The sequence below is a fragment of the Thamnophis sirtalis genome, unplaced genomic scaffold, assembly GCF_051295495.1.
Source record: "Thamnophis sirtalis isolate CommonGarterSnake01/CBP01778 unplaced genomic scaffold, rThaSir2_p1.2 scaffold_5, whole genome shotgun sequence".
Taxonomy (NCBI): domain Eukaryota; kingdom Metazoa; phylum Chordata; class Lepidosauria; order Squamata; family Natricidae; genus Thamnophis; species Thamnophis sirtalis.
Genome location: NW_028261385.1, coordinates 46,953,345 through 46,973,917, shown reverse-complemented (window position 1 = coordinate 46,973,917; position 20,573 = coordinate 46,953,345). Strand labels below are relative to the sequence as shown.

The window sequence follows — 20,573 nt, the reverse complement described above, 5'->3', positions numbered from 1 at the left end:
CTTCTGGGGCACTTTGGGGCATAGCTTAGAGAAGAGAGACCAGGGCAGGAGGGACCGTGAAGAGCCAGAGTCCACCTCCATCCGGCAGGGCTGACCTTCCAGCTGGACGGAGGCTGAGACCTTCCGGGCCCCTGCAGCGGCTTGGCTCACCGCGCTGTCAGAACTATTAGGTTGACTGGTGGAATAGCAATCTTCAGCCCGCCTCGGGGGCCGCTGCTGCTGGCGGCGCAGCTGCGCCTGGGAACGGCTGGACGATTGAAGGAACGAGGGTGCCGGCAATAGGGCCCTGCAGACTTTCGCTAGGTGGCCTTCCCCTTTGCATCGGTTGCAAATGGCATTGAGGAATGGGCAGGCCTGGCATTTGTGACGGCCTCCACATCCCCGGCAGGGCACCATGGACGCCTGCTTCGCCGCAGGCTGAGGTTTCGGCTTCCGCTTAGGCAAAGTTCTCATCTGCGCCACCACATCTTCTTCAGGGTCCTCGTAAGGCAGGTCGTCCTCAACCATGTGGGCTTGGGGTGACGCTTCTGGAGGTGGTCGCTCAGGTGTAGCTATCTGTAACCGCTCAATATCGGCCGTGGACTGCTCTGACAGTTCAGCTGCCCGGGCAGTCTCCACGGCCTGAAGTAGGGTGATTCGGTGGTTCCGGAACATGCGGCTCCGCAGGTTGACATCGCGGACCCCGCACACGAACTGTTCCACCAAATTCTCCTCCAGATTTGAGAATTCACACTGTGCGGCCACCATTCGCAAAGCCTCCAAAAATTGGCTTATCGACTCATTTTGTTTTTGGACTCGCCGGCGGAAAGCAAACCGGCATGCGATGACAGAAGGGGTGGGCGCGTAATGGTTCTTTAATCTGGCCATAAGTTCGTCCCACCCCAGCTTGTACGCTGGCCGTGGGGCGGCCAGGGCTCTCGCTGACGCGAACATTGACGGTTCGCAGCATGAGAGGAAGAAGCTGCATTTTTCCTCCTCGGTTTGAGCTTGATTCTTGGAAGCAATCAAATAACACTCAAACCTCTCCATAAAACCCTCCCATGATTCTCCGGCCGAACCAAAGGGGGCAAAAGGAGGCAGAGCAGATGTCATCTTGACGGTAGTGAAGGGAGAGACACTGAGAGGCCACAAAAAAATTTTCTCTTCAGGCAGTGTTCGTTGCCGGTCTGGACGGCGGCAGCTAACAGCTTGTCTCTCTCTTTTCACCCTAGCGTCGCGGAATCGCTAATCCCACCCTCGTCGCCAGTTTTGAGGACTGTAAGGAGGGACGCGACCACAGGGTGAACGAAAACAGTCTTTATTAACTAAGTAAGTATGACAGCGATTCAAGGCAACTCAGAGCGCGCCAAACTATATATACTAGGGCTTCAGCCAATAGGAGCTCGGGACTTGGACAGCAACAGCTGTCAAGCTCCCGAGTCCAATTAGAACTAACGCTCAGCCAGCAACAGCCTCCCTCGCGTCCTAACCAATCAGGACGGAGGAGGCTGTTGCTGACCTACAGAATGGTGCTGAAGTAACTTTAACCAATGCAGGCCATTTGCATGGCCTTATGAATATTCAATAAAGATAGTATAATAATTAGATACAAAAGAAAAGGTTCATCTACAAATGACATTACAATGAATAAGCGAGACTAAGTTGCTTCTTGATGCCCTAATCATAAACATGTAGGCCAAATCCTTTTTTTTTTCATGAATGTCAACAAAATTAAATAGTATATCCATCTCCTCCCATTTTGTCCATGTCTTTTTTTGCTTCTTGAGATAACCCTAAGTATGAATGATTTGGTTATGTAACCTCAAAAGATGTTTTTTTTAAAAAAATGTTGATTTCACTGAATCATCCTGTAATTACTAAATTGCCTTCCTAATTGGTACATAAAATCAGATTGAATTGGCTCCAGGTTGACTGAGTTTCATATAGTAGAAGAAAAAGTATTTATTAAGCAATCACCCTGCCTCATTCACTGAAATTTTACCTACAGAATTGTTTCCCACTCTTTCCTATGTCATTATTTTGCTAAGCATTGTTATGTGCAATGAATTATGATTATGGACATTGTTGGAACAAAAATCCAAGCCAGGAGAAAGACTCTGGAAATAAAATGGTGGCTGATTGGAAAGAAGGATTCTGTTTATTTGGATGCCAAAAACTTCAGTGACAGCAGCAATATTTCTGGAGTGGTGTCCAAATGCCTGAATGAGTGGATGAATTTTTATAGGGTTCTGATTGAGACGCCCCAGGGGGTTGTGCCAGGGGTAGGCTCCAAAAATTGCAGCAATGGGTTCACTGCCGTATTGTTGGGTGACTGTGGCCAGGGTAGGTGTGGCCCAGTTGGCCTCCTGCACCACAGGGGAAAAGATATTTTCCGCCCTCCCCAGGCTCCAGAGGCTTTTCTTGAGCTTCTGGGATGGCAAAAACTGCTTCCCCTGGGCTAAGGAAGCCCTCCAGAGGCCGAAAACAGGCCCACTTCCGGACTTCCGGAACTTTTGGTAGGCCCATTTCCCCCCTACCTGGGCCTCCGCATGGGCCCTGTACTTACCTGGCATGACGAATGGGCTGCGTGGAGATTCCTGGGACAGGAGGGGACGGCAGGGTGGGTGGGTGGGGCCAGCCAGGGGTGGCATTTGGGCAGAGGTTCGCCAAACTGGGCAGAATCCTAGCTAGAGGATTGCCTGAACTTGTGCAAGCCCCCAGCAGCCTACCCCTGGGTTGTGCAATGTAGTGAGCCTTGTGCCTTTTGCTATTCTAATGGTGGTGGGTAAATCATATTACCGGTATATCCTATATATCATGTCCTGTCTTTGGAGGAGTGTTAATTCTTAATCCCATCAACTTTCAGTGAGCTGGGCTGAAGGTTTTTTTTATTTATGAATAGGCTGACTTGGATTTCTTAATGAGCACAAAATATCCACCACTAAGGATTTCAGGCATCTGCTAGAGGCTATTTCCTATAGGAGGAAGACTGAGGCTGTTTTCTGCCTTTAAGAGAATGTTTCTTTATTGCTCCTTTGGGGAAATATTCTATCCTGCCACTTTTAATATTAAGAACAAAGAATATTTTAATCGGGGGAGGGGGGAACAGACTTCCTATAGTATTTATATATTTGAAGGGAACAAAATCATACCTCTCATTGGCAGTCAGCATCCATTTTTTCCCAGCCTTGAATAAATCACACTTCTCTTAAAATAATAAAAAACTAATAATGAAAATAATTCTATAATTTGGACGCATTGAAATCCTTTTCACTGTATCCCAAATATAAGATCAGAAAGCAAGCTTTCCAAAATTATCAGATTCATAGTAGACTTATTAAAAGTTAATAAAGTAATCTAAATTAAGATTAATTCAAATCAGTCATAATCTGCACATGGCAAACAGGAAAAATGGGATTTCCACTTTTTGGAGGGAAAAAAAAGATATCTGATGAATTAATTGAAGTTTTCAATTGCTTTTGGAAGCCAATACACAACAAAAGGTTTAGCAACAAAAAATCTCTGTGCGTGTTTGTTTGTTTGTTTCCATTATTTTCAATAAACTTGAGACTTTTCTTTTTGAAAATACGCAAATTTTTATGAAGACAGCATGCCACAACAATTCTGTTTAATCTGCTTGTCTTCCTACTAATACATCTCAGTGGATTCATTAGGAAAGCATTTCAGCCTCAGCATATCTTTCGTTAAATCGCCCAAAATAAATTCAAGAGTTTGCCGTCCATTCGATGAATGCTTCCATAGAAATGCAACCTACCAAGATATCGGAGGCTGTTAGAGAAAGGTGTCTAGACTTAAAACAGTAAGGAACGTTATCCGAGGACAACTCTTTAAATGAAGTCTATTATTTTTTTTATTTTTTTATTTTATTTTATACTTTATTGCCAAATACACTAAAAGCGTCAGTGTGCGAGCGAGTATGAAAGAGAACTATTTAAAATACTGCTGAACTGCTTTCCTTTGAGCAAGAAACTACAATTCCCAAAATGCAACGCTTGACGCTGGAGACGTCTCCGGAAAAACGCCGTGAGGGTAATCGCAGCGGAATGGAGGTAATGAAAATTTTATCTCCCTTGGGCTGAACTTAACCACATTCCCCTTACTCCTAGTTCCTCATATCCTCTTCATCGTCCGTTGAAAGGAACCCAAGTCTGAGCCTGCCAGCAAAAGCCTTTACCAGGCGTCCATTTCCCAGTTTCTTGCGATGGATGGAGAAACGAAGGGAAAGCTTCTTAAAGTTACAGAGAGAAATCCAGTATTGTTTCAGACAGGAAATGTACAAATATCGGGCTGATATACAAGTTTCACTTTCCGGACTGGAAATAGGCTGTAGACCCTCGTTTGACCTGGAAAAACTAAGGATCGAACTGGGATGGGAGGCCACGAGGAAATCTTAAGGATGTAAGGCTTGGAAGCAACTGCAGTTGTAGCCATGAACATTTGAAGTTGAGTTTTTTAATCCCAATTTGACTCCCTGCCTGGCAAATAAACTCACTAGATGCCTGGTGCCTATGAAATAAGGCCCTCATTTGTTTGAGGACTGAGTCCTTCTGCTGTGTATTTTCAGACATAAAATGTAAGGTTGTTGAGGTGGGGAAAGTGCCTTTGAATCAGTTTTGTATGCTAGTGGCTTAGCAAGGATTTTGGAATTGTTTTGTCACTGCTTGTTTAGGACTTAGAGTGAGTGAATGATTAGCTCAAAGTCACCTGCTTGGCATCCATGGCTAAAACAGGATTTGAACTAAAGAACACCTTGTTCCTAGTCTAGTACCTTAACCACCAAACAAAACTGATTCTATCATTAATGCTTAAGAAGCATTAGCCTTACATCAAGCAGATCCTATCAAATCACTTTGTATGCTATTCAATTTATTCCAATACTAGATGTGTTAAAATCTAAGGAATTTCAAAAACAATACATCCTGATCTCAATAATATATCTGTTATTCTTGTAAGGGAGAATAAAGCATTTTGATGTTTCAATGTGCTGAGGAAAAAAATGTTTTCAATGTGAGTCCCGGAGAAGTAGCGATAATGTTTTTATTGCACCCGATTAAGCATGAAATATGAAGTCCTAGTATGTTATTTATGCATTAGTAAGTTATACGTCGAACAGCCATTATGGCTATGAGAGCTAAGATCATAGAGTTAAGAGCCGGCAATAGAAGGAATTTATCTTTGATAGAAGTACTGTAGCAACCAAGAATTAATCAAAAGCTGCAGTTCAAATTAAGCAGCCTGCACAAGAAGAGAAGTGGTAACTGCAAGTGGTACTTTTCAACTCTGCTTTTGTTAGACTTTTGTTTACCATTCATTAACCAGCAAGCTTTATTCCAGAAGAATCACTTTTAATTACTTTTCTTGTAGCCTCTTGTTTTTGTTGAATTGTTTATAGGCTGTGTCTATTGTCTTTTGAATTTGGTTACCCTATAAATGTGAAATCAGATCAATATAATGTGCTGTGATCCAGTTTTTCAGCCTGTGTTACCTTTTTAATCAAACAGATTATGGAAGATAGCGAAGGAAATCCAAAAAAGCAACTGATTTCTGAGCTTCACCAGCTTGCTGCTGATGGAAACAAAGCCAGGCTTACAACACTTCTGGATCATTCTCCTTCTCTTATCAATGAAACTGCTAGGAATGGTTGGACGGCCCTAATGTATGCGACTAGAAATGGTCACTTTGATGTTGTGCAGGTTCTTCTTGATAAAAGGTAAGAGAAAAAAAAAAGGAAAATAATATTGTTCAACTTGTCTAAAGTTACAGCCTTGTTGAAATTACTTCTCTGTGGAGGTTATTCTATTTGCTTAGAGCAATGCACTCATTTAGGTTCATGGTTAAAATGAACACAGCAAAAATTACATGCAGTTAAAATGAAAAAGAAAACATGTATATTTTGCCTTTTCACTGGGAATTCAAGGCAATGCACACTGGGTTTCATCTCATTTTATTTACTTATAGGCAATAGTATGAAGTAAACTGAGATAGTGACTGTTCATGATCATGACTAAGTGCTGTGAAACCTGGGTTTACATAGAATTGAGTCCTAGGAAAGTGGAAAGTGTGATTAAAGAAACTAAAATAACTGCATCTTGATTATGTTTGATATAAAATGGAGTGAAAGGAAACTGGCATATTTTGAAGATTTTGATACTACACCCTAAATAACAATAAAATAGAATTCCTGGAATTCTTATCATGTCTAATTGTTGACCTGACTTATTTCAAAGGGCTAACAACAGTTTTGAAAAACTGTCCAAATTATTTTCAGCTACTTTGTCATGCTTTCTACTTTCTAAGGACTGAGTTGTATTTTTGCCTTCTTTAATGATCCTCCATTCCTTTTCTCTACCTGTTGTTTTATCACTGTTCAAAAATATATTTTGGTGCTCCTTATGTTCTGCAATGAAAACTTGTGATAGTTCAAAATCCTAACTGGGCTATGATGTATTTTACTGTGTTCAGTGTTGATATTATATCACCAGTGAGATTAGTATATTTTTATGTTACCAGATATCATATGACATTCTGTCTGAAAATGTTACCTCCAAGTAACTTTTTGAATTTTTTTGTTTTAAAGGTGTGACAGGTTCAGAACCAATACTTCAAACCAAACGGCATTGGATATTGCTAGATTTTGGGGATATAAAAACATAGCTAATTTATTAGCTAATGTGGAAGGTGGATTGGAACCATTTTTCTTCACTTATCAAGTCAAAGAACCGGAGCATTATTTTTGCAGGACATTTTTGGATAGGAAGAGTGAGAAGAGAGTAGATTCAGAGTGGCTGAGCATGAAACAAAAGGAGCCAACAACCATATATATCATTTTTTCACATTTAAATCCTTTAGTTACATCAGATGATGATGAACGTGGTTTCCAGTATCCAAAGGTTAAGCTTTGTAAATTTTTCTATAAGGATATAAAGAGATATCTGGAGCAGACAAAAACTGTCACTACAATTTTTATGGGAGTGGAACCTCAAAGACTAAATGCAAAAGATTTGAATACAGGCAAAGAAGATGAGAATGGCCTTATTACCTGGTTTGCACTCAGAATAGATGCTACAGCAGCTGATAGTTTTTTACAAGAGCATCCAGGTTGTTACTTTCTTCATCCACCAATGCCTGGACTGTTGCAATTATCTGAAAATGAAGCCGGTAAGGTTCTGTTTATGTGGTAAGGCAAAAGTAAGAAAAGTCTTTTGTAATATTCCTAATACAGGTTGGGTCACTTTGTAGGTATTTCACTTTACTTTGGGAAATATCAATCTAAAAATCCCTGCTTTAATATAGGATTTAAGAGATTCTGATGCACATCCTTAGTTGGTTCCAGCTGAATTATCTATAACAGGGCTGTCAAACTCCCGGCCCACAGGATGGATGCGTCACGCACTGGCCACACCCACTCCAGGTGTAGCGAAGGGGGGGAAAGTCCTGATACATCATGTGACACCGCTGTAGCAACATGAGTTTGACACCCCTGATCTATAACAAGTATTAGCTCATGTTATCTTGCGTCATTTCTATGTGATTATTACACTCTACTGTAAAAGATTGTCTTAATTTCTAATGCATTTGCAAGTCTACAAATTCGGCATTGATAATCTATTTAGAGAAATGGCTTGCCTTTCTTGTCTCATTTCCTTTTCCATTAAATTCCTTTTATTTTTTTATTATAGTTTAGGATTATGTTTTTGTTAATAGATGGATGTCAGAGAATTGCTCTGGTTACATTTCTATTGATAACTTTTAGCATGCTATTATTTAAGGGCTAGACCAGTGATGGCTAATCTTTTTGTTGTCATCTGCAGAAAGTGCACATGCTGAAAGTGTGCGTGCACATGCACACCCATAATTCAGTGTGTGTGCGAACCCCACCTCTGTGCGCCCTGCGCATGCACATGTGCGCACTGGCAAGCCTCCCTCTCCCCCCCACATGCACGCATGATTCCCATGGATGTGTGTGCGACTCCCTGCACATGTGCATACATCAACCACATGTGCCCCGTCCATATGCGGCAGAGACCCCAAAACCACCTGGCATATGGGAGGTGCGCACACATGTGCAGTGGAGCTGAGCTGGAGCAATGGCGTGCGTGCCCGCAGAGAGAGCTCTGCCACCTGTGGCATGTGTGCCATAGGTTCGCCATCACAGGGCTAGACCATTTCAATGTTCTCAAATATCACACATGTAAACGTAATGACAAAAAAATATTACGAACAGTATACAAACTGTTAAAAGCTAATTTTTGCATTGGTTTTAATAATACATTGGAAGGTTGGTGTTGTGGTATCTGCAGAAAAGAAGCTCTGTATTGACTGAATGTTTTATATGACCATTTTTAGGAATCATCGCCCAGGCTAGATCTGTGCTAGCATGGGATAACCGCTATCAATTTTGCCCAACATGTGGCAGTGCAACTAAATTAGAAGATGGAGGCTACAGGAAATTGTGCTTAAAAGAAGACTGCCCCAGCCACCAGGGGATTCATAATACATGCTTCCCAAGAGTTGGTAAGAAAATCGCTAGCATGTTGCTATTTCTTTGCTAATGGCAGTAAGAAAAATCAGAGTAATATGTAGCAATATGAATTCTGATTTGTCTCTGAACTCATGCATTAAACTAAAAATTGCAGCAGTATGTATGGCATAACCGAGCTGCAGGTTAGTAATGGGAGAAAAATGGATAGTCAGAATGTAGAACAACCATGTGAAAGCCTGGCTTTTGATGTTTTAAAAACACTTCCATTATTATTTAGTGTATGATGAGAACATGACAGAAGAGAAGTAAACATATATACACAGTCCACATAATTACAGGTAGCCCTTGACTTACAACAGTTTGTTTAATGACCGTTCGAAGTTACAACATCACTGACAAAAGTGAAGTATGATTGTTTTCACACTTACAACCTTTACGGCATCCCCCTGGTCATATGTTTAAAATTCAGATGCTTGGCAACTGACTCATATTTATGACCGTATAAGTAACATTTCTACAAGGGTATGGTAGTGACCTTATAACCGGATGTCCGATTCAATTGCCTCTGGCATTACTTCATGCAGATCTTTTGGGGAACTGGAAGTCATACATCGTGGACAAACTTGCATAATATGTTTAATAGTTTTCATATAAGCACATAATCACAACAAGGGGAATCTTTCCATCCCCACTAATACAGGGCAGAGACACTTTTTCCAGTATCACACTTAATTCTCTTCAGTTTCGATCAGACAAAGCAAGGCAGGTCAAAATCAGATAGTTTGGTTGAGGGATAACTAATGATCAGGTCACAAGAAGTTACCAGGCATTCAGACGGGTTAAACCGGATAGATGTCAAGTGAACACTGTTTTCCAAGCTGGCCTATGGGATTCAATCTTGTGATGGGCTGTTCTTTGCCCTGGTGAATTGGGAGGGCCTGGTTGTTCAGCCATAGAAAAATGAGTGATTGTTTTCTGTTCTGACCCCCCTCGTCCCACACCAACACATACTCTGAGCCAAAGATAAGTTACGACATTTAATTAACAGACAGACAGGTCCTTGGCAGCAAACCGGCACAGACAAGCTTAGGCAGCAATCCAGCACAGATACGGCTTGGCAGCAATCCAGCCTGCTAAGCTCACAATAATGTTCTCCGACATTAGTTCCTGCGTTGACTTCTGCAAGAGGGGCGTGTGCACAAGCAGTCCTTTTATAGTCTGGAGAGGAGCCTAATGACCACCAGTTGAGTGCAATTACCTCCTGTACTTGCGCAACTGTTCCTGACGCCTATTAGTTCTTCGGTGCCGGGCATCCAGGAACAACTCACTGCTGACCTCAGGCTCACACTCCCTTGTCTCCTCTCCACTGGTCCAAGGCTCAGGCACCTCCTGGTAGCCAACCAGTCTCTCTGCGCCCTGCTCGGAGTCGGAACCTTGTCCAGGGTCCTCCACATCCTCCAGAACCGACTCATAAGGCCCCTCGCTGTCAGAGTCTGGTGGCAGCTCCAACAGTCTTCTAATGTGGGGTGGAAGGTTTTGCTAAGGAGTGGGATGCAATGTGCAGAAATGATACATATTATCCGTGGAGTTGGACATCAATCATTTGGGTGTGGGTGCTATTAAGTCACATGTTGGCACAATATTCAGCTGTGGAATAAACCAAAGCCATTGTTGTTGTTCATAGTGTGTTAGCATTAGCACCCCAGGATGTTTCAGCCAGTCTGTTCAGTAAATTGTTGTGGCTTTTCAATTTTTATAAAAAAAATTTCCAGATGTTACCAGAAGGTTAGTGATCTGTCCAATGTTATCCCCAGGTACTTCGGAGAAGGATTATGTTGTAAAATACAATTCTAGAACTTCATTGAAAGCTGATAATTTGTGTACCTATTTCTGAAGTGGAATGTGACTACTTCTGTTTTTGTTAAGCTTTGTTGGAAGTGTCAACAAAGAGTTCTGGTTGATTTACAATATTAATCTTTAATTTTATTATTATTATTAATAATATATAAACCCTTTGCATCAGTGTGTTAATTTGTATTCAAAATTTCTTAGCTTTCTCACAAGTCCACCATGCATAAAACATTTTCTGTGTTTTTCATATAATCAACATTGCCTTTATACATTTTTGATAATTTATCTGGTGTCATACACAAATGATAAATCATTTTATATTTTTTTCCTAAGTTATGACACATTGTAAATTTAATATTGGTTACTTACATTCCCTACCTAGTGTCTACCTCTGTATTATAACCAAAATTAATACCATTTTATCATGAAATCTTTAATTTCTTCTTCTGTTTCAAATCTTAACAAAAAATTATACATTTTTGCTATTATATGTTCATCATTTGTGGATAGCCAAATTTATTTTATTTATATTTTTCTAATTGTCTTTTTATCCATATTACACCTTTCTTTTAACTGTGTAGATAAAAAACACTGAAAACAATTTCCTTCTCCAGTCAATTACTCTCTTGACTCCACTCTCTCGTCTTAAGTTCTCAGTCTTTCTATTCTGTGTTTATCAATCTTAATATATTAGCCATTTTTCTTCTAAAGAATGCTTCTTTGGTTCAGGTTAATAAATGTTTGGGAAAAACTTGAGTTTATATTTCTTTCATACATTAAATATGGCACTTCTTAAATATGATTTCTAAAAACATTAACTTTACTATACTAATAAAAACCATGCCATTGAAACCTTCCAATTCTAAGATTCCTTTATTTTTTGAAAAACTCATTCTTTCATTTAAATTAAACAGGCTACAAAATATATAGTTTTTGTACATTTTCCATAAATATTTGCAAATACAAAAATAAGGCAATAAACATCATTAAAATTAGATTCTCCCTTTTTATTAGTACTATATATACATATGGATAAGCTAAGTTTGTTAGCTGATGTAGCCTATAGTTAATAAACTACACTGATGCCAGTGGTGAGTTCCGGATCCTGTTGCAACTGGTACAGTGCAACGGGACCGGGCGTCCACCACATGAACGTGTGCAGTACACGCGCAGTGCACTCATGCATACTTACTGCCCACGATTCTCCAGATGTTCAGCGGAGCATCACGAAGGCGCCGTACGCTCCATGCACGGAAGCCCAAAAAGGTCAAATACAACTAAGGAGGGTGGGCAGGTGTGCCCTTCGGAGCACCGTACCGGAACAATACCTGGTGTTCCCAGCAGGCACCGGTACACCCATACCGGGGCGTACGGTCATATCCCACCACTGACGGATGCTCATATTTCACTTCAGCCCTCCTGCCATCATAAAAATACTCTGCAATGTTTTCCTACTCTAGAGTTGAAAAACAAGACTGCTTTGTGCTTGCAAAGATCTCGGCATTACAAGGTTGCCTCACCTTACAAGGTGTCCTGGGTTATGGATGGACTAAATGTAAGATCAAGCATTTAGATGTCTAAAAGCGAACCTTTTTAAGATGTGTTTGGATACATAATTATAAAAAAGGACTCATTTGAGAGTACAAGGCACAGTGGGATCTGCAGGCGGAGGATAAGGTCAAAAAAGGCAAGCTAAAGAAACGTGTGTGTGATGCATATACACAAGGGACCAGCTTACATTTCAGTACAGCTTCCTTGCCAATTTTTATTCCTCTTCCCACCTTTTCTATGGATGCTGATGACAAACCAATACAGTACATCTGACTTACTATTCTGAGTAAATTTTACCACTATGTTCTCTCTCGAGATCTTGCATTCCTTCTCCTTCAGATATAACCGAGTTTAAAGTATTTAAATAATTATTCCACTATATACTGTATATCCTTGCTTGTTTTCATTCTTATATATCTATTTGCAAGTATTTAAAAGATGCATTTATATTTTTATTTAGATTACTTTTACATAGCTGCTTACTATTAATTTTCTGTTTATTTTTTGTTGACTTCACCTCATTCTCAAAGTGTATTATAGATGTGTTTCTTATCTTTTTTTTTCCTTTTGGATTTTGGTTGATGCACATTATCTACATTTCCTACAAGTTAGTTGAAAGTAGGAGTAAATATTATTATATATTCGGACAACTAAAAAAGAAAAAATGTGATCAGGATGAGATATGCTGAGCCAACAATTGGTAATTCCAATAAAATTTCTTTACCAAAATAAGTAGTCAGCAAAATTTGAAACTTCTGCTCAATACATTGCAGCATATAAATTTGCCACAGGTCATCAGTCTTTGAAGCATATTTACCTAATGGGATTGTCATATCTGTCATTTTGAGAGGATAAGATGAGAAGCCAACAAAATGGGGGGAGAGGAAGAATGAAACAAGACTATTGAATATGAAAGTATGAAGGAACTGGGTTGCATATACTTTAATAAAATCATTAAAAATGCAAGTTCTGAGACACAGTAACCATCATACATCACATTTTTTGCCATACCTTTTGTCTGTTTTCTTTTACCCCACTCGCAAATCCTACAGATAAGCAGAAGAAAGAGTAGACAAAAGGAATGATCTACGTAGGGATCACTGGTTGAAATCTCTTTCAATCTCTTTTTTAAAAAATTTGAAGGACATCTTTTTGAATGAAAATTTCAAAACCTGACAAAAGAGACAGGACAATGTAGCAAATGCAGGTATTGTCAGAAGAAGAGATGAAAAAGTAGGGCCAATACAGAATGGGAAGAACCAAGGAGAAAAAAAATTATCATACAATGCAGAGCTGTTATATTTAGCATGTTTTAGAAAATAATATTCCTGAAAGAGTTACAGTAATAGAAGTGCAGCATCTCTGATTTCTGGGTGTTTGCACCCAGTTGTTTTTGGATTCTACCAAATCTGTTAGGTTTCTGTCCGTAGAAACAATCAGGTTGTCATGTTTTTCCATTATTTTCTTATTATTATTAACAGAACTTTTACATGTTGCCTTTTTGCTTCAATATTTAATGTCCAGAGACTGCTCTGTTTAAAATTATAATTAAGGAAAAATTACAAATGACATTACACTAACTAAGTCTTATTGTCCTTTAAACATTGCATTTGGAAATCAAAACATTATCACCAAACCATTCATCAATAACTAGAAGGTGCAGAAAGCAAAAATTATTGCTGATTAAATTGCTGATATATATAACTGGGTCACTTATTCCAGTGTTTTTATCAAAATCATGCAGTAGCTCAGACAATTTACCTCCTGAATCTTGCTTTTGGCCTAGGTCCCCAGAAGGCATCAATGTTGAAAAAAAACCATGATTTAAAAAAATAATAATCCTGCAGTAAGTTTGCCTAGCTACAGGGCTTCTTGTGAGAACTGGGTTTCAAGCAGTGAAAGGAGATAGCGATGCTAAATAAGAACGGGTAGGCTTATGCTTCTCGCTGCTTTTTGTAAAAGGGATTTAAATATTTATGCCTCTCCTTAATTTCTGTTTCAGATCCTGTAGTAATAATGCAAGTCATTCATCCAGAAGGCAACCATTGCCTTTTGGGAAGAAAAAAAAGATTTCCCCCAGGCATGTTCACTTGCCTTGCTGGATTTATAGAGCCTGGTAAGTTTTCTTTATATGTATACTGTTTTAAAACTTTTTTGCTGCTTTTTTTGTGAGGGTGGGGGAGGGAAAGACAGGGACACAGTATTGATTTCTAAATAGCACCTTTTTGATAAAAGCATGTTACCATTTCTGTTCCTGAAATGAGTGAAATTCCAGTCACATATATGATAGGTAGGTAGGTAGGTAGGTAGGTAGGTAGGTAGACAGACAGACAGACAGACAGGCAGACATACATACAGACATACAGGCATACATACGAAATATACTTTGTCCCTATATATATATTTATGTATGTATGTATGCATGCATGCATGCATGCATGCATGCATGCATCGTACTTTCATTCAGACACAGAGGTTCAGGGGCTTAAAAGACACTGGAAAGGTCTATACTTTAGTGGTTCAAATCCTGCCACCACATGGTCGAATGAGATCCCCCTCACTTCCCTCAGTCTCTGCCAACCTAGCAGTTCAAAGGCATGTATATACAAGTAGTTAAATAGTTACCACTTTAATGGGAAAGTAACAATGGTTCGGTGTTTCACCGTACACTTGCACTATGACGTGATGTCATGCTAGCCAATGCTGTGGAAATGTCTTTGGACATTGCTGGCTCAATGTCTTAAAGAAACAGATAAGAACCTCCCACTAAAGTCAGCTATGAATAGCAGAGTAAAACCCGTAGGGATTCCTTTTTTACCTTCATTCAGGAACTCAATGTAACATACATAGTCTTCATTTCACAGAGTGACAATTCTCTGAGATACCTTGGCTAAGGAAGATGACTGGCCACCAGTTACCCATATGGTTGTGGGTGGACTAGAATCTGGGTCAGTCTTCAGTACTTCCTTTCAAGTTAGAAATTCAAAAATTCAAGTTAGAAGGATACAGGGTGAAATGAAATGCAAGCACTATAAATTACAATTGGGAAATAGGGAGCTAATGCTTGTGCATTAATTATATGAGCATGGTTGGGATCGCTAGTAATTTGAACAGAGATTGCTAAAAAATCTGAGTTTAGTCAAATTTGTGGTCATCTGCTAATTAGCTGATGGTGTATCCCAATGCAGCTTAGAGACAACATCAATTGTCAAATACCATTTGTCAATTCAGGTAGATTGACTAAGGAACTTGTACATCAATATGTCATCCTCTCTTACTACTGAAACCTCAAATTTTAAGGTAGACATTATATTTGAGAAATCCTTTGAAAATGTTTTTAAGCTTTTCATTATATTATTCAAGTTCAGCCACTGAACAACTTCACAGCAGCTTTCTTGGCAATTTTTCTCGTATTCCCTGCAGAGGAATAAATAAGAAATATTTCTCCGTATTGATAGTATCTGGTTCTAATTGGGAAGCAAGATTTGGATCTCTTGGGGATAATACAAGAACAGTGTGGCAGAAGTTTTGTCATATGCAGATTCAAATAAAAATGAATAAAATTGGTTTGCAGGGAAGGCAATTAACATTCTTTCATGCAGAATGCACAAAAACAGAAATCATATTTAATTGTGCCTTGAATAGATTTATCAGAGGAGTCAAAATAGCATCCTGCTCACTGAATAGGACTTGAGGATAGGTAAGACAGCAAAGCAATTTGAAAATATATGACTCTTTTATGTCTAGCAGCTTTATAAGTTTGAATAAGACCAAAATATGTTTGATGGGCATGAATGATTTATTTATTTATTTAGCCAGTTGAGAGTTGAAGAATATGGGTCACTAATATCTTTTACTGCAGTGGTTTTTTTTAAAAAAAATAGCCACTTTAATATATATGTAATTAAACTTTCAGAATTCTACAAGTTTGAGAAAAATGCTTTAGTACAGTAGATTAGACTGGAATTTTAGGGAGGTTTTGTTGTTATTGTTGTTGCTTGAATATGGTATTCATTGGCAGACAAGTACTTCCAAATACCCCAGTATTTCTTTTGGTAGATTTAATGATGAAAAATGTCAGGAAATAATTTTAGCTATGGATTGTTGTCAGAATATATAGTGCTATGACAAATTTCAGAAATGATGCTGACCTTGATTTTATATGGCTTTATTATCACTTTGTTTTGCTCTTGAAATAACAAATGCAGAAAATCTGTTGAACTGTTTCAGATTTGCTGCAGTTTGATAGTAGTAAAACCCAGAATATTTTATTCATTCTGGGTTTAATCTGAAAAGTATCAACATATTAATCTGTGACATATCACAGTAATTTTTGCAGGGCAAGAAGGATCCCTCAATTTTCCCAACCATATCTCCTGGACATCCCATGCTTAGTCTTCCCAACACCTTCCCTAATGTTCTCCCTCACCTCTTGTAATTCTCTATTAATACACTGGATTCTCTGCCTCTCTCTCTTTCTGATAGTAATAAAGAACAGCCCCCCCCCCCAAAAAAAAGCAGAATATCCCATTTTCTTGCCTGCACCAGAGTTATTTTCTCTATCCTTGCCCACTTGCCCTCAGTTCCTGCTTTTCATGCAGTGTACCCTACTGCTCCTATCTTCTCAGCACATTTTCTTGGCCAGGAAAGCCCTTTTACTGTGCCCTTTTCTTCCTCTTAATTTGCCCCTGCCTTAACCTTGAACTACTGTGCTTCAGTTCATCTTTGGAACAAAACAGTCCTGTTTCAATCCAAATACAGATCAGAATAACTGATTACAGATGTGGGGGGAGCGAGGTGAACTATTCGTAACTGGATCATGCATAGAGCTTTCAGCTCTTCCCTAAAATATTTATTATTTGGCTGAAGAGACATGCACAGATGCTTAGAAAAGACATATAAGGCGTATATGGTGCTATTTACTAAGTCTGCATTACTATTACTATTAATCTTCTCATCGTTCCTATTACCCATCTCCTCCCACTTATGACTGTAACTTTGTTGCTTGTATCCTTACGATTTATATTGATTGTTTCCTAGTATGATTTAATTGCTTATTTGTACGCTATGACTATCATTAAGTGTTGTACCTTATGATTCCTGATGAATGTATCTTTTCTTTTATGTACACTGAGAGCATATACACCAAAGACAAATTCCTTGTGTGACCAATCACACTTGGCCAATAAAGAATTCTATTCTCTTCTATTTGGGTCCATTGAGAGATGGTTATGGAATAATACATTCATTGCTCTTGAGGGACATAAGGGTACCCAGCAATAAGCATTGCTTTTGACAGTTACTGGACCAGGATTATTAGTTACCAGGGTGTGTGTGTGTTTGTGTTTCTGTGTGTGTGTGTGTGTGTGTGTGTGTGTGTGTGTGTGTGTGTGTGTGTGGAATGTGTAGGAAACATCGACCTCAAGAAAAATCCTGTGATTGCTAGATTGTTTTTCTCATATATCAGTGTATGCAGCCTCCAGAGTCCTCCCCATATAATGTTATTAAACTTCATAGCATGCTGTCAGAATTCAATTGCAAAATGCCATTTTAAGTACTCTACTACTGTTGGTGTTCTTTTTATTTGAATGTTTTGATTTTTTTTTTAGATTTAAATGATTCCCTGCCCTCCTTCAGCTATATCAATTTTTGACTGTATGATATGTCTATCATTTAGTAGGATAGTCTGGTTCTCAGCATGAAAAAGATTGTTCAGTTCTGCTATATATTAAAAGTACCGTTAATGGAGGTCCATGTGTATCTAAAAGCATTTCATTAGTTTGAACTTAATAGATGCACTGAGCTAAAAATTAAAGAAATATTAAAATATTTGCATAATTACAATCTATAGCTGTTATTCTCAAAGCAGTTTGCAAGTCCTAATTTCTTTATTTGAACTGGAGCTGTCAACGTGCTTTAAAATGCAAAGATCCCAAGCGTCAACTCTTGAAAAATGATGTTCAGATGATTAAAAATGAGGTTTAAAATCTATAAAGCCAAACAAGTAATTGAAAGCTCATTGCAGCCTTTAATTAAGATTAGCATAAAAATTACAATTTCCATTAATATGAGTTTTGCACAACTTTTTCCAATACAGGTCTGTTCTTTAGAAATTTAAATTATTAAAACTTATTCCAAACCTTAAGATTCTGCAAGACATTTGTTGTTGCAAGTATTCCCTCCCCTTCCTAGACATGGCCTGTTACTCTCATTTTCAGTGGATCCCATGAGCTGTGTGGATTCAGTTTCTTTATCTTGCTGGATATGAGTTACCAATGTACAGTAAAACTATTGGGGGGGAATATGGAAATAATTTAATTAGACTTGAAAATACGCTCATTGGTAAACGCACTGGCAGGGAGGGGACCAAAGATGTGCAATCAGTTTACATCTTTTGAAATTATTAGCATACATTGCTTTGACATGCTTTTGCTTTTGGACAATTAATTTTTCTGTTGAAAATAGTTTATGCTCTGATGTTTGAATATCCACAAATGATTGCTCAAGAAAGTTTCATATCTTTTGGAGTACTTTAAAGCACAAGGTACAATCTTTGCATTTAGCTTTGTCAATTAACTGTTCTATTTTTTCTTTGATTAGGTGAGACAATTGAAAATGCTGTTCGAAGGGAAGTAGAAGAGGAAAGTGGAGTTAAAGTGGGCCGTGTTGAGTATGTCTCTTGTCAGCCATGGCCAATGCCCTCCTCCCTAATGATTGGATGCATAGCAGCTGCAGTGTCTACCGAAATTAAAGTTGACAACATTGAAATAGAAGATGCCCGCTGGTTCAGTAGAGAACAGGTAAAGTTCAATTTAATTTCCTTTTCTTATTGATTGTCCTCAGAATGCATTGGTTAGGGCATACAATATGGATGTGCTTTTTCACTCAAACAAATTAAACTTCTTACTCTCCTTATTGTACAGTGATTACACTGAAATTGAAAATTATATGTTGGTCAAAGAATTGATACAAGCAATTGTTTCTCTGTTGAGCCCATAGATCTTGCCAGTAGGTACATTTCATTGAAGACTATTAGAAATACATGGCTTTCACTCCAAGCGTAATGATCTTCCTGATTCAGTTTTACAATATTGTCTCCTTGGAGATATCAGATAAATGAGGTGACCATTTTTATTAGGACAAGTTCTATTTCCATAAAATATTTTGGCTGTTGGTGATGAGATAAAATACTGCTAAAACAATTATTTCATAAAGTGATTGTCTCCCATGTTTTTCCTTCATATTTCGCTTTAGTTGTTTTCTTCGTTACCGAATTTGTTGACCTGCCAGAGTGATCAAGTAACATTCTCTGGTTTTAAAGGATGCTTTCCATCTGTTCATTTTTAATTTTTCAGGGTGAAGAATTATTAGCAGATATACATTGTTTTTTTGAAACTTAACTTGTAGAAACATATTTTGAAATAATATTACATTGATTTTTTTTTAAAAGGAACCGATGCTTTTAGTGTGTGGCTTTCCCTTCACCAATTTTTGAAATAAAAAAGGGAGTAGATCATTCCAGAAATAGTAAGCACTACCTATATAAGAAGTAATGAGCAGATATGAGGTTTGCACAATGTCTTCTATCAAAAACAGTTGGTCATTGATCTTAACTACTGATTTTCAATTACTGCGTAAGGTGAGTTTCTTGTTCTGATATTTATTTATTTATTTTTACATTTCAGATAATAGAGATCCTCAACAAAAAGAACCAAAATATTTTTGTGCCACCACATCAGGCCATCGCTCATCAGCTGATAAAACACTGGATTGGAATGAATGCTAATCTTTAAATTCAGCAAGCTAATATTTGCATTGCATTATAACACCATCTTTTAAGATAAAATTAAACTTAATATAATTATAGTAGTAATTTTAGATTTTCAATTCTTCCATTCCCCACATTACTGTAATTATTCCATGTAATATTTATACTTAGCAGTTCTTTTGACAAATTTTATCAAATGTTGCCTAGTTTATTGATAAATAGGCTCATAAAAGCTTATTTTATTAGGAAATAAGTTGGGTGTTTTCCGAGCAAGCACTGTACATATAGTACCTATGATAGCCTGATTAGAACCATTGACCTACAAAAGTTTTTTTTTAATGCAGTTAAAATTTTAAATGAGAAGTGTCAAAAAATCTCATAAGCCAAATCTTACAAAATCTCTACATTGTTACCCAAGCTCACATGATTTTTTGAGGGGAGGAGGCTCATAAAATTGCATACCTGAAATGATTTCTTATGGCTAGTATAAAATATTAAGTAGCATTTTATCATTAGTTCATTAAACGCTGCAAAATTGTAAATATAGTATCAGTATAATATTCTTACTAATGTACTATGCAATTCTTAAAACAAAATTGTAAAAATCCTATTAGAAGAATAGACATTGCATTACCAATGCCAACTAAAATCTCATTCTTGTAAGAAGCTTGCTGTGTTTTGCACAGCGTTACCATTAGCGTTACTAAATCATAAAGTTATAATTTTGGATTTCTGGATATATTTGCATTAAGCAGGTTCCTACATTTCTCCAACATACCAGATTAAGAATTGTTCTAAATGTGTCATCAATATTACATTAATATTATTAACTGTTTAAATTGAGAGAAGTTTGGAATTAGCAAGCTGACTTTTGGCTTTTTTGTCCCCTGGAGCTCTTTAATAAAGTCTTTCTAAACCCTT

The 20,573-nt window shown here is 38.1% G+C and overlaps 1 protein-coding gene across 3 annotated transcripts; it reads left to right on the top strand.

The window, feature by feature from the left end:
* The first annotated feature begins 4,008 nt into the window (after positions 1–4,008).
* NUDT12 (nudix hydrolase 12) lies at positions 4,009–20,573 on the top strand. 3 transcript variants are annotated; one of them, XM_087715778.1, is made up of 7 exons: positions 4,009–4,049; positions 5,502–5,710; positions 6,578–7,158; positions 8,347–8,514; positions 13,887–14,000; positions 18,485–18,684; positions 19,570–20,573. In XM_087715778.1, exons 1-7 carry the CDS (start codon positions 4,044–4,046, stop codon positions 19,675–19,677), a joined length of 1,386 nt encoding a protein of 461 aa, XP_087571904.1. In that variant the 5' UTR covers positions 4,009–4,043; the 3' UTR covers positions 19,678–20,573. The 3 variants fall into 3 exon arrangements, with proteins under 3 accessions (XP_087571904.1, XP_087571906.1, XP_087571905.1); XM_087715780.1 differs by lacking the exon at positions 4,009–4,049 and adding an exon at positions 4,075–4,442; XM_087715779.1 differs by lacking the exon at positions 4,009–4,049 and adding an exon at positions 4,076–4,398.

Excerpts from the sequence above, each read along its gene's own strand:
- NUDT12 (XM_087715778.1), top strand. Across the intron at positions 5,711-6,577 it reads CAGGTTCTTCTTGATAAAAG|GTGTGACAGGTTCAGAACCA; the intron begins GTAAGAGAAAAA and ends TTTGTTTTAAAG. Across the intron at positions 7,159-8,346 it reads ATTATCTGAAAATGAAGCCG|GAATCATCGCCCAGGCTAGA; the intron begins GTAAGGTTCTGT and ends GACCATTTTTAG.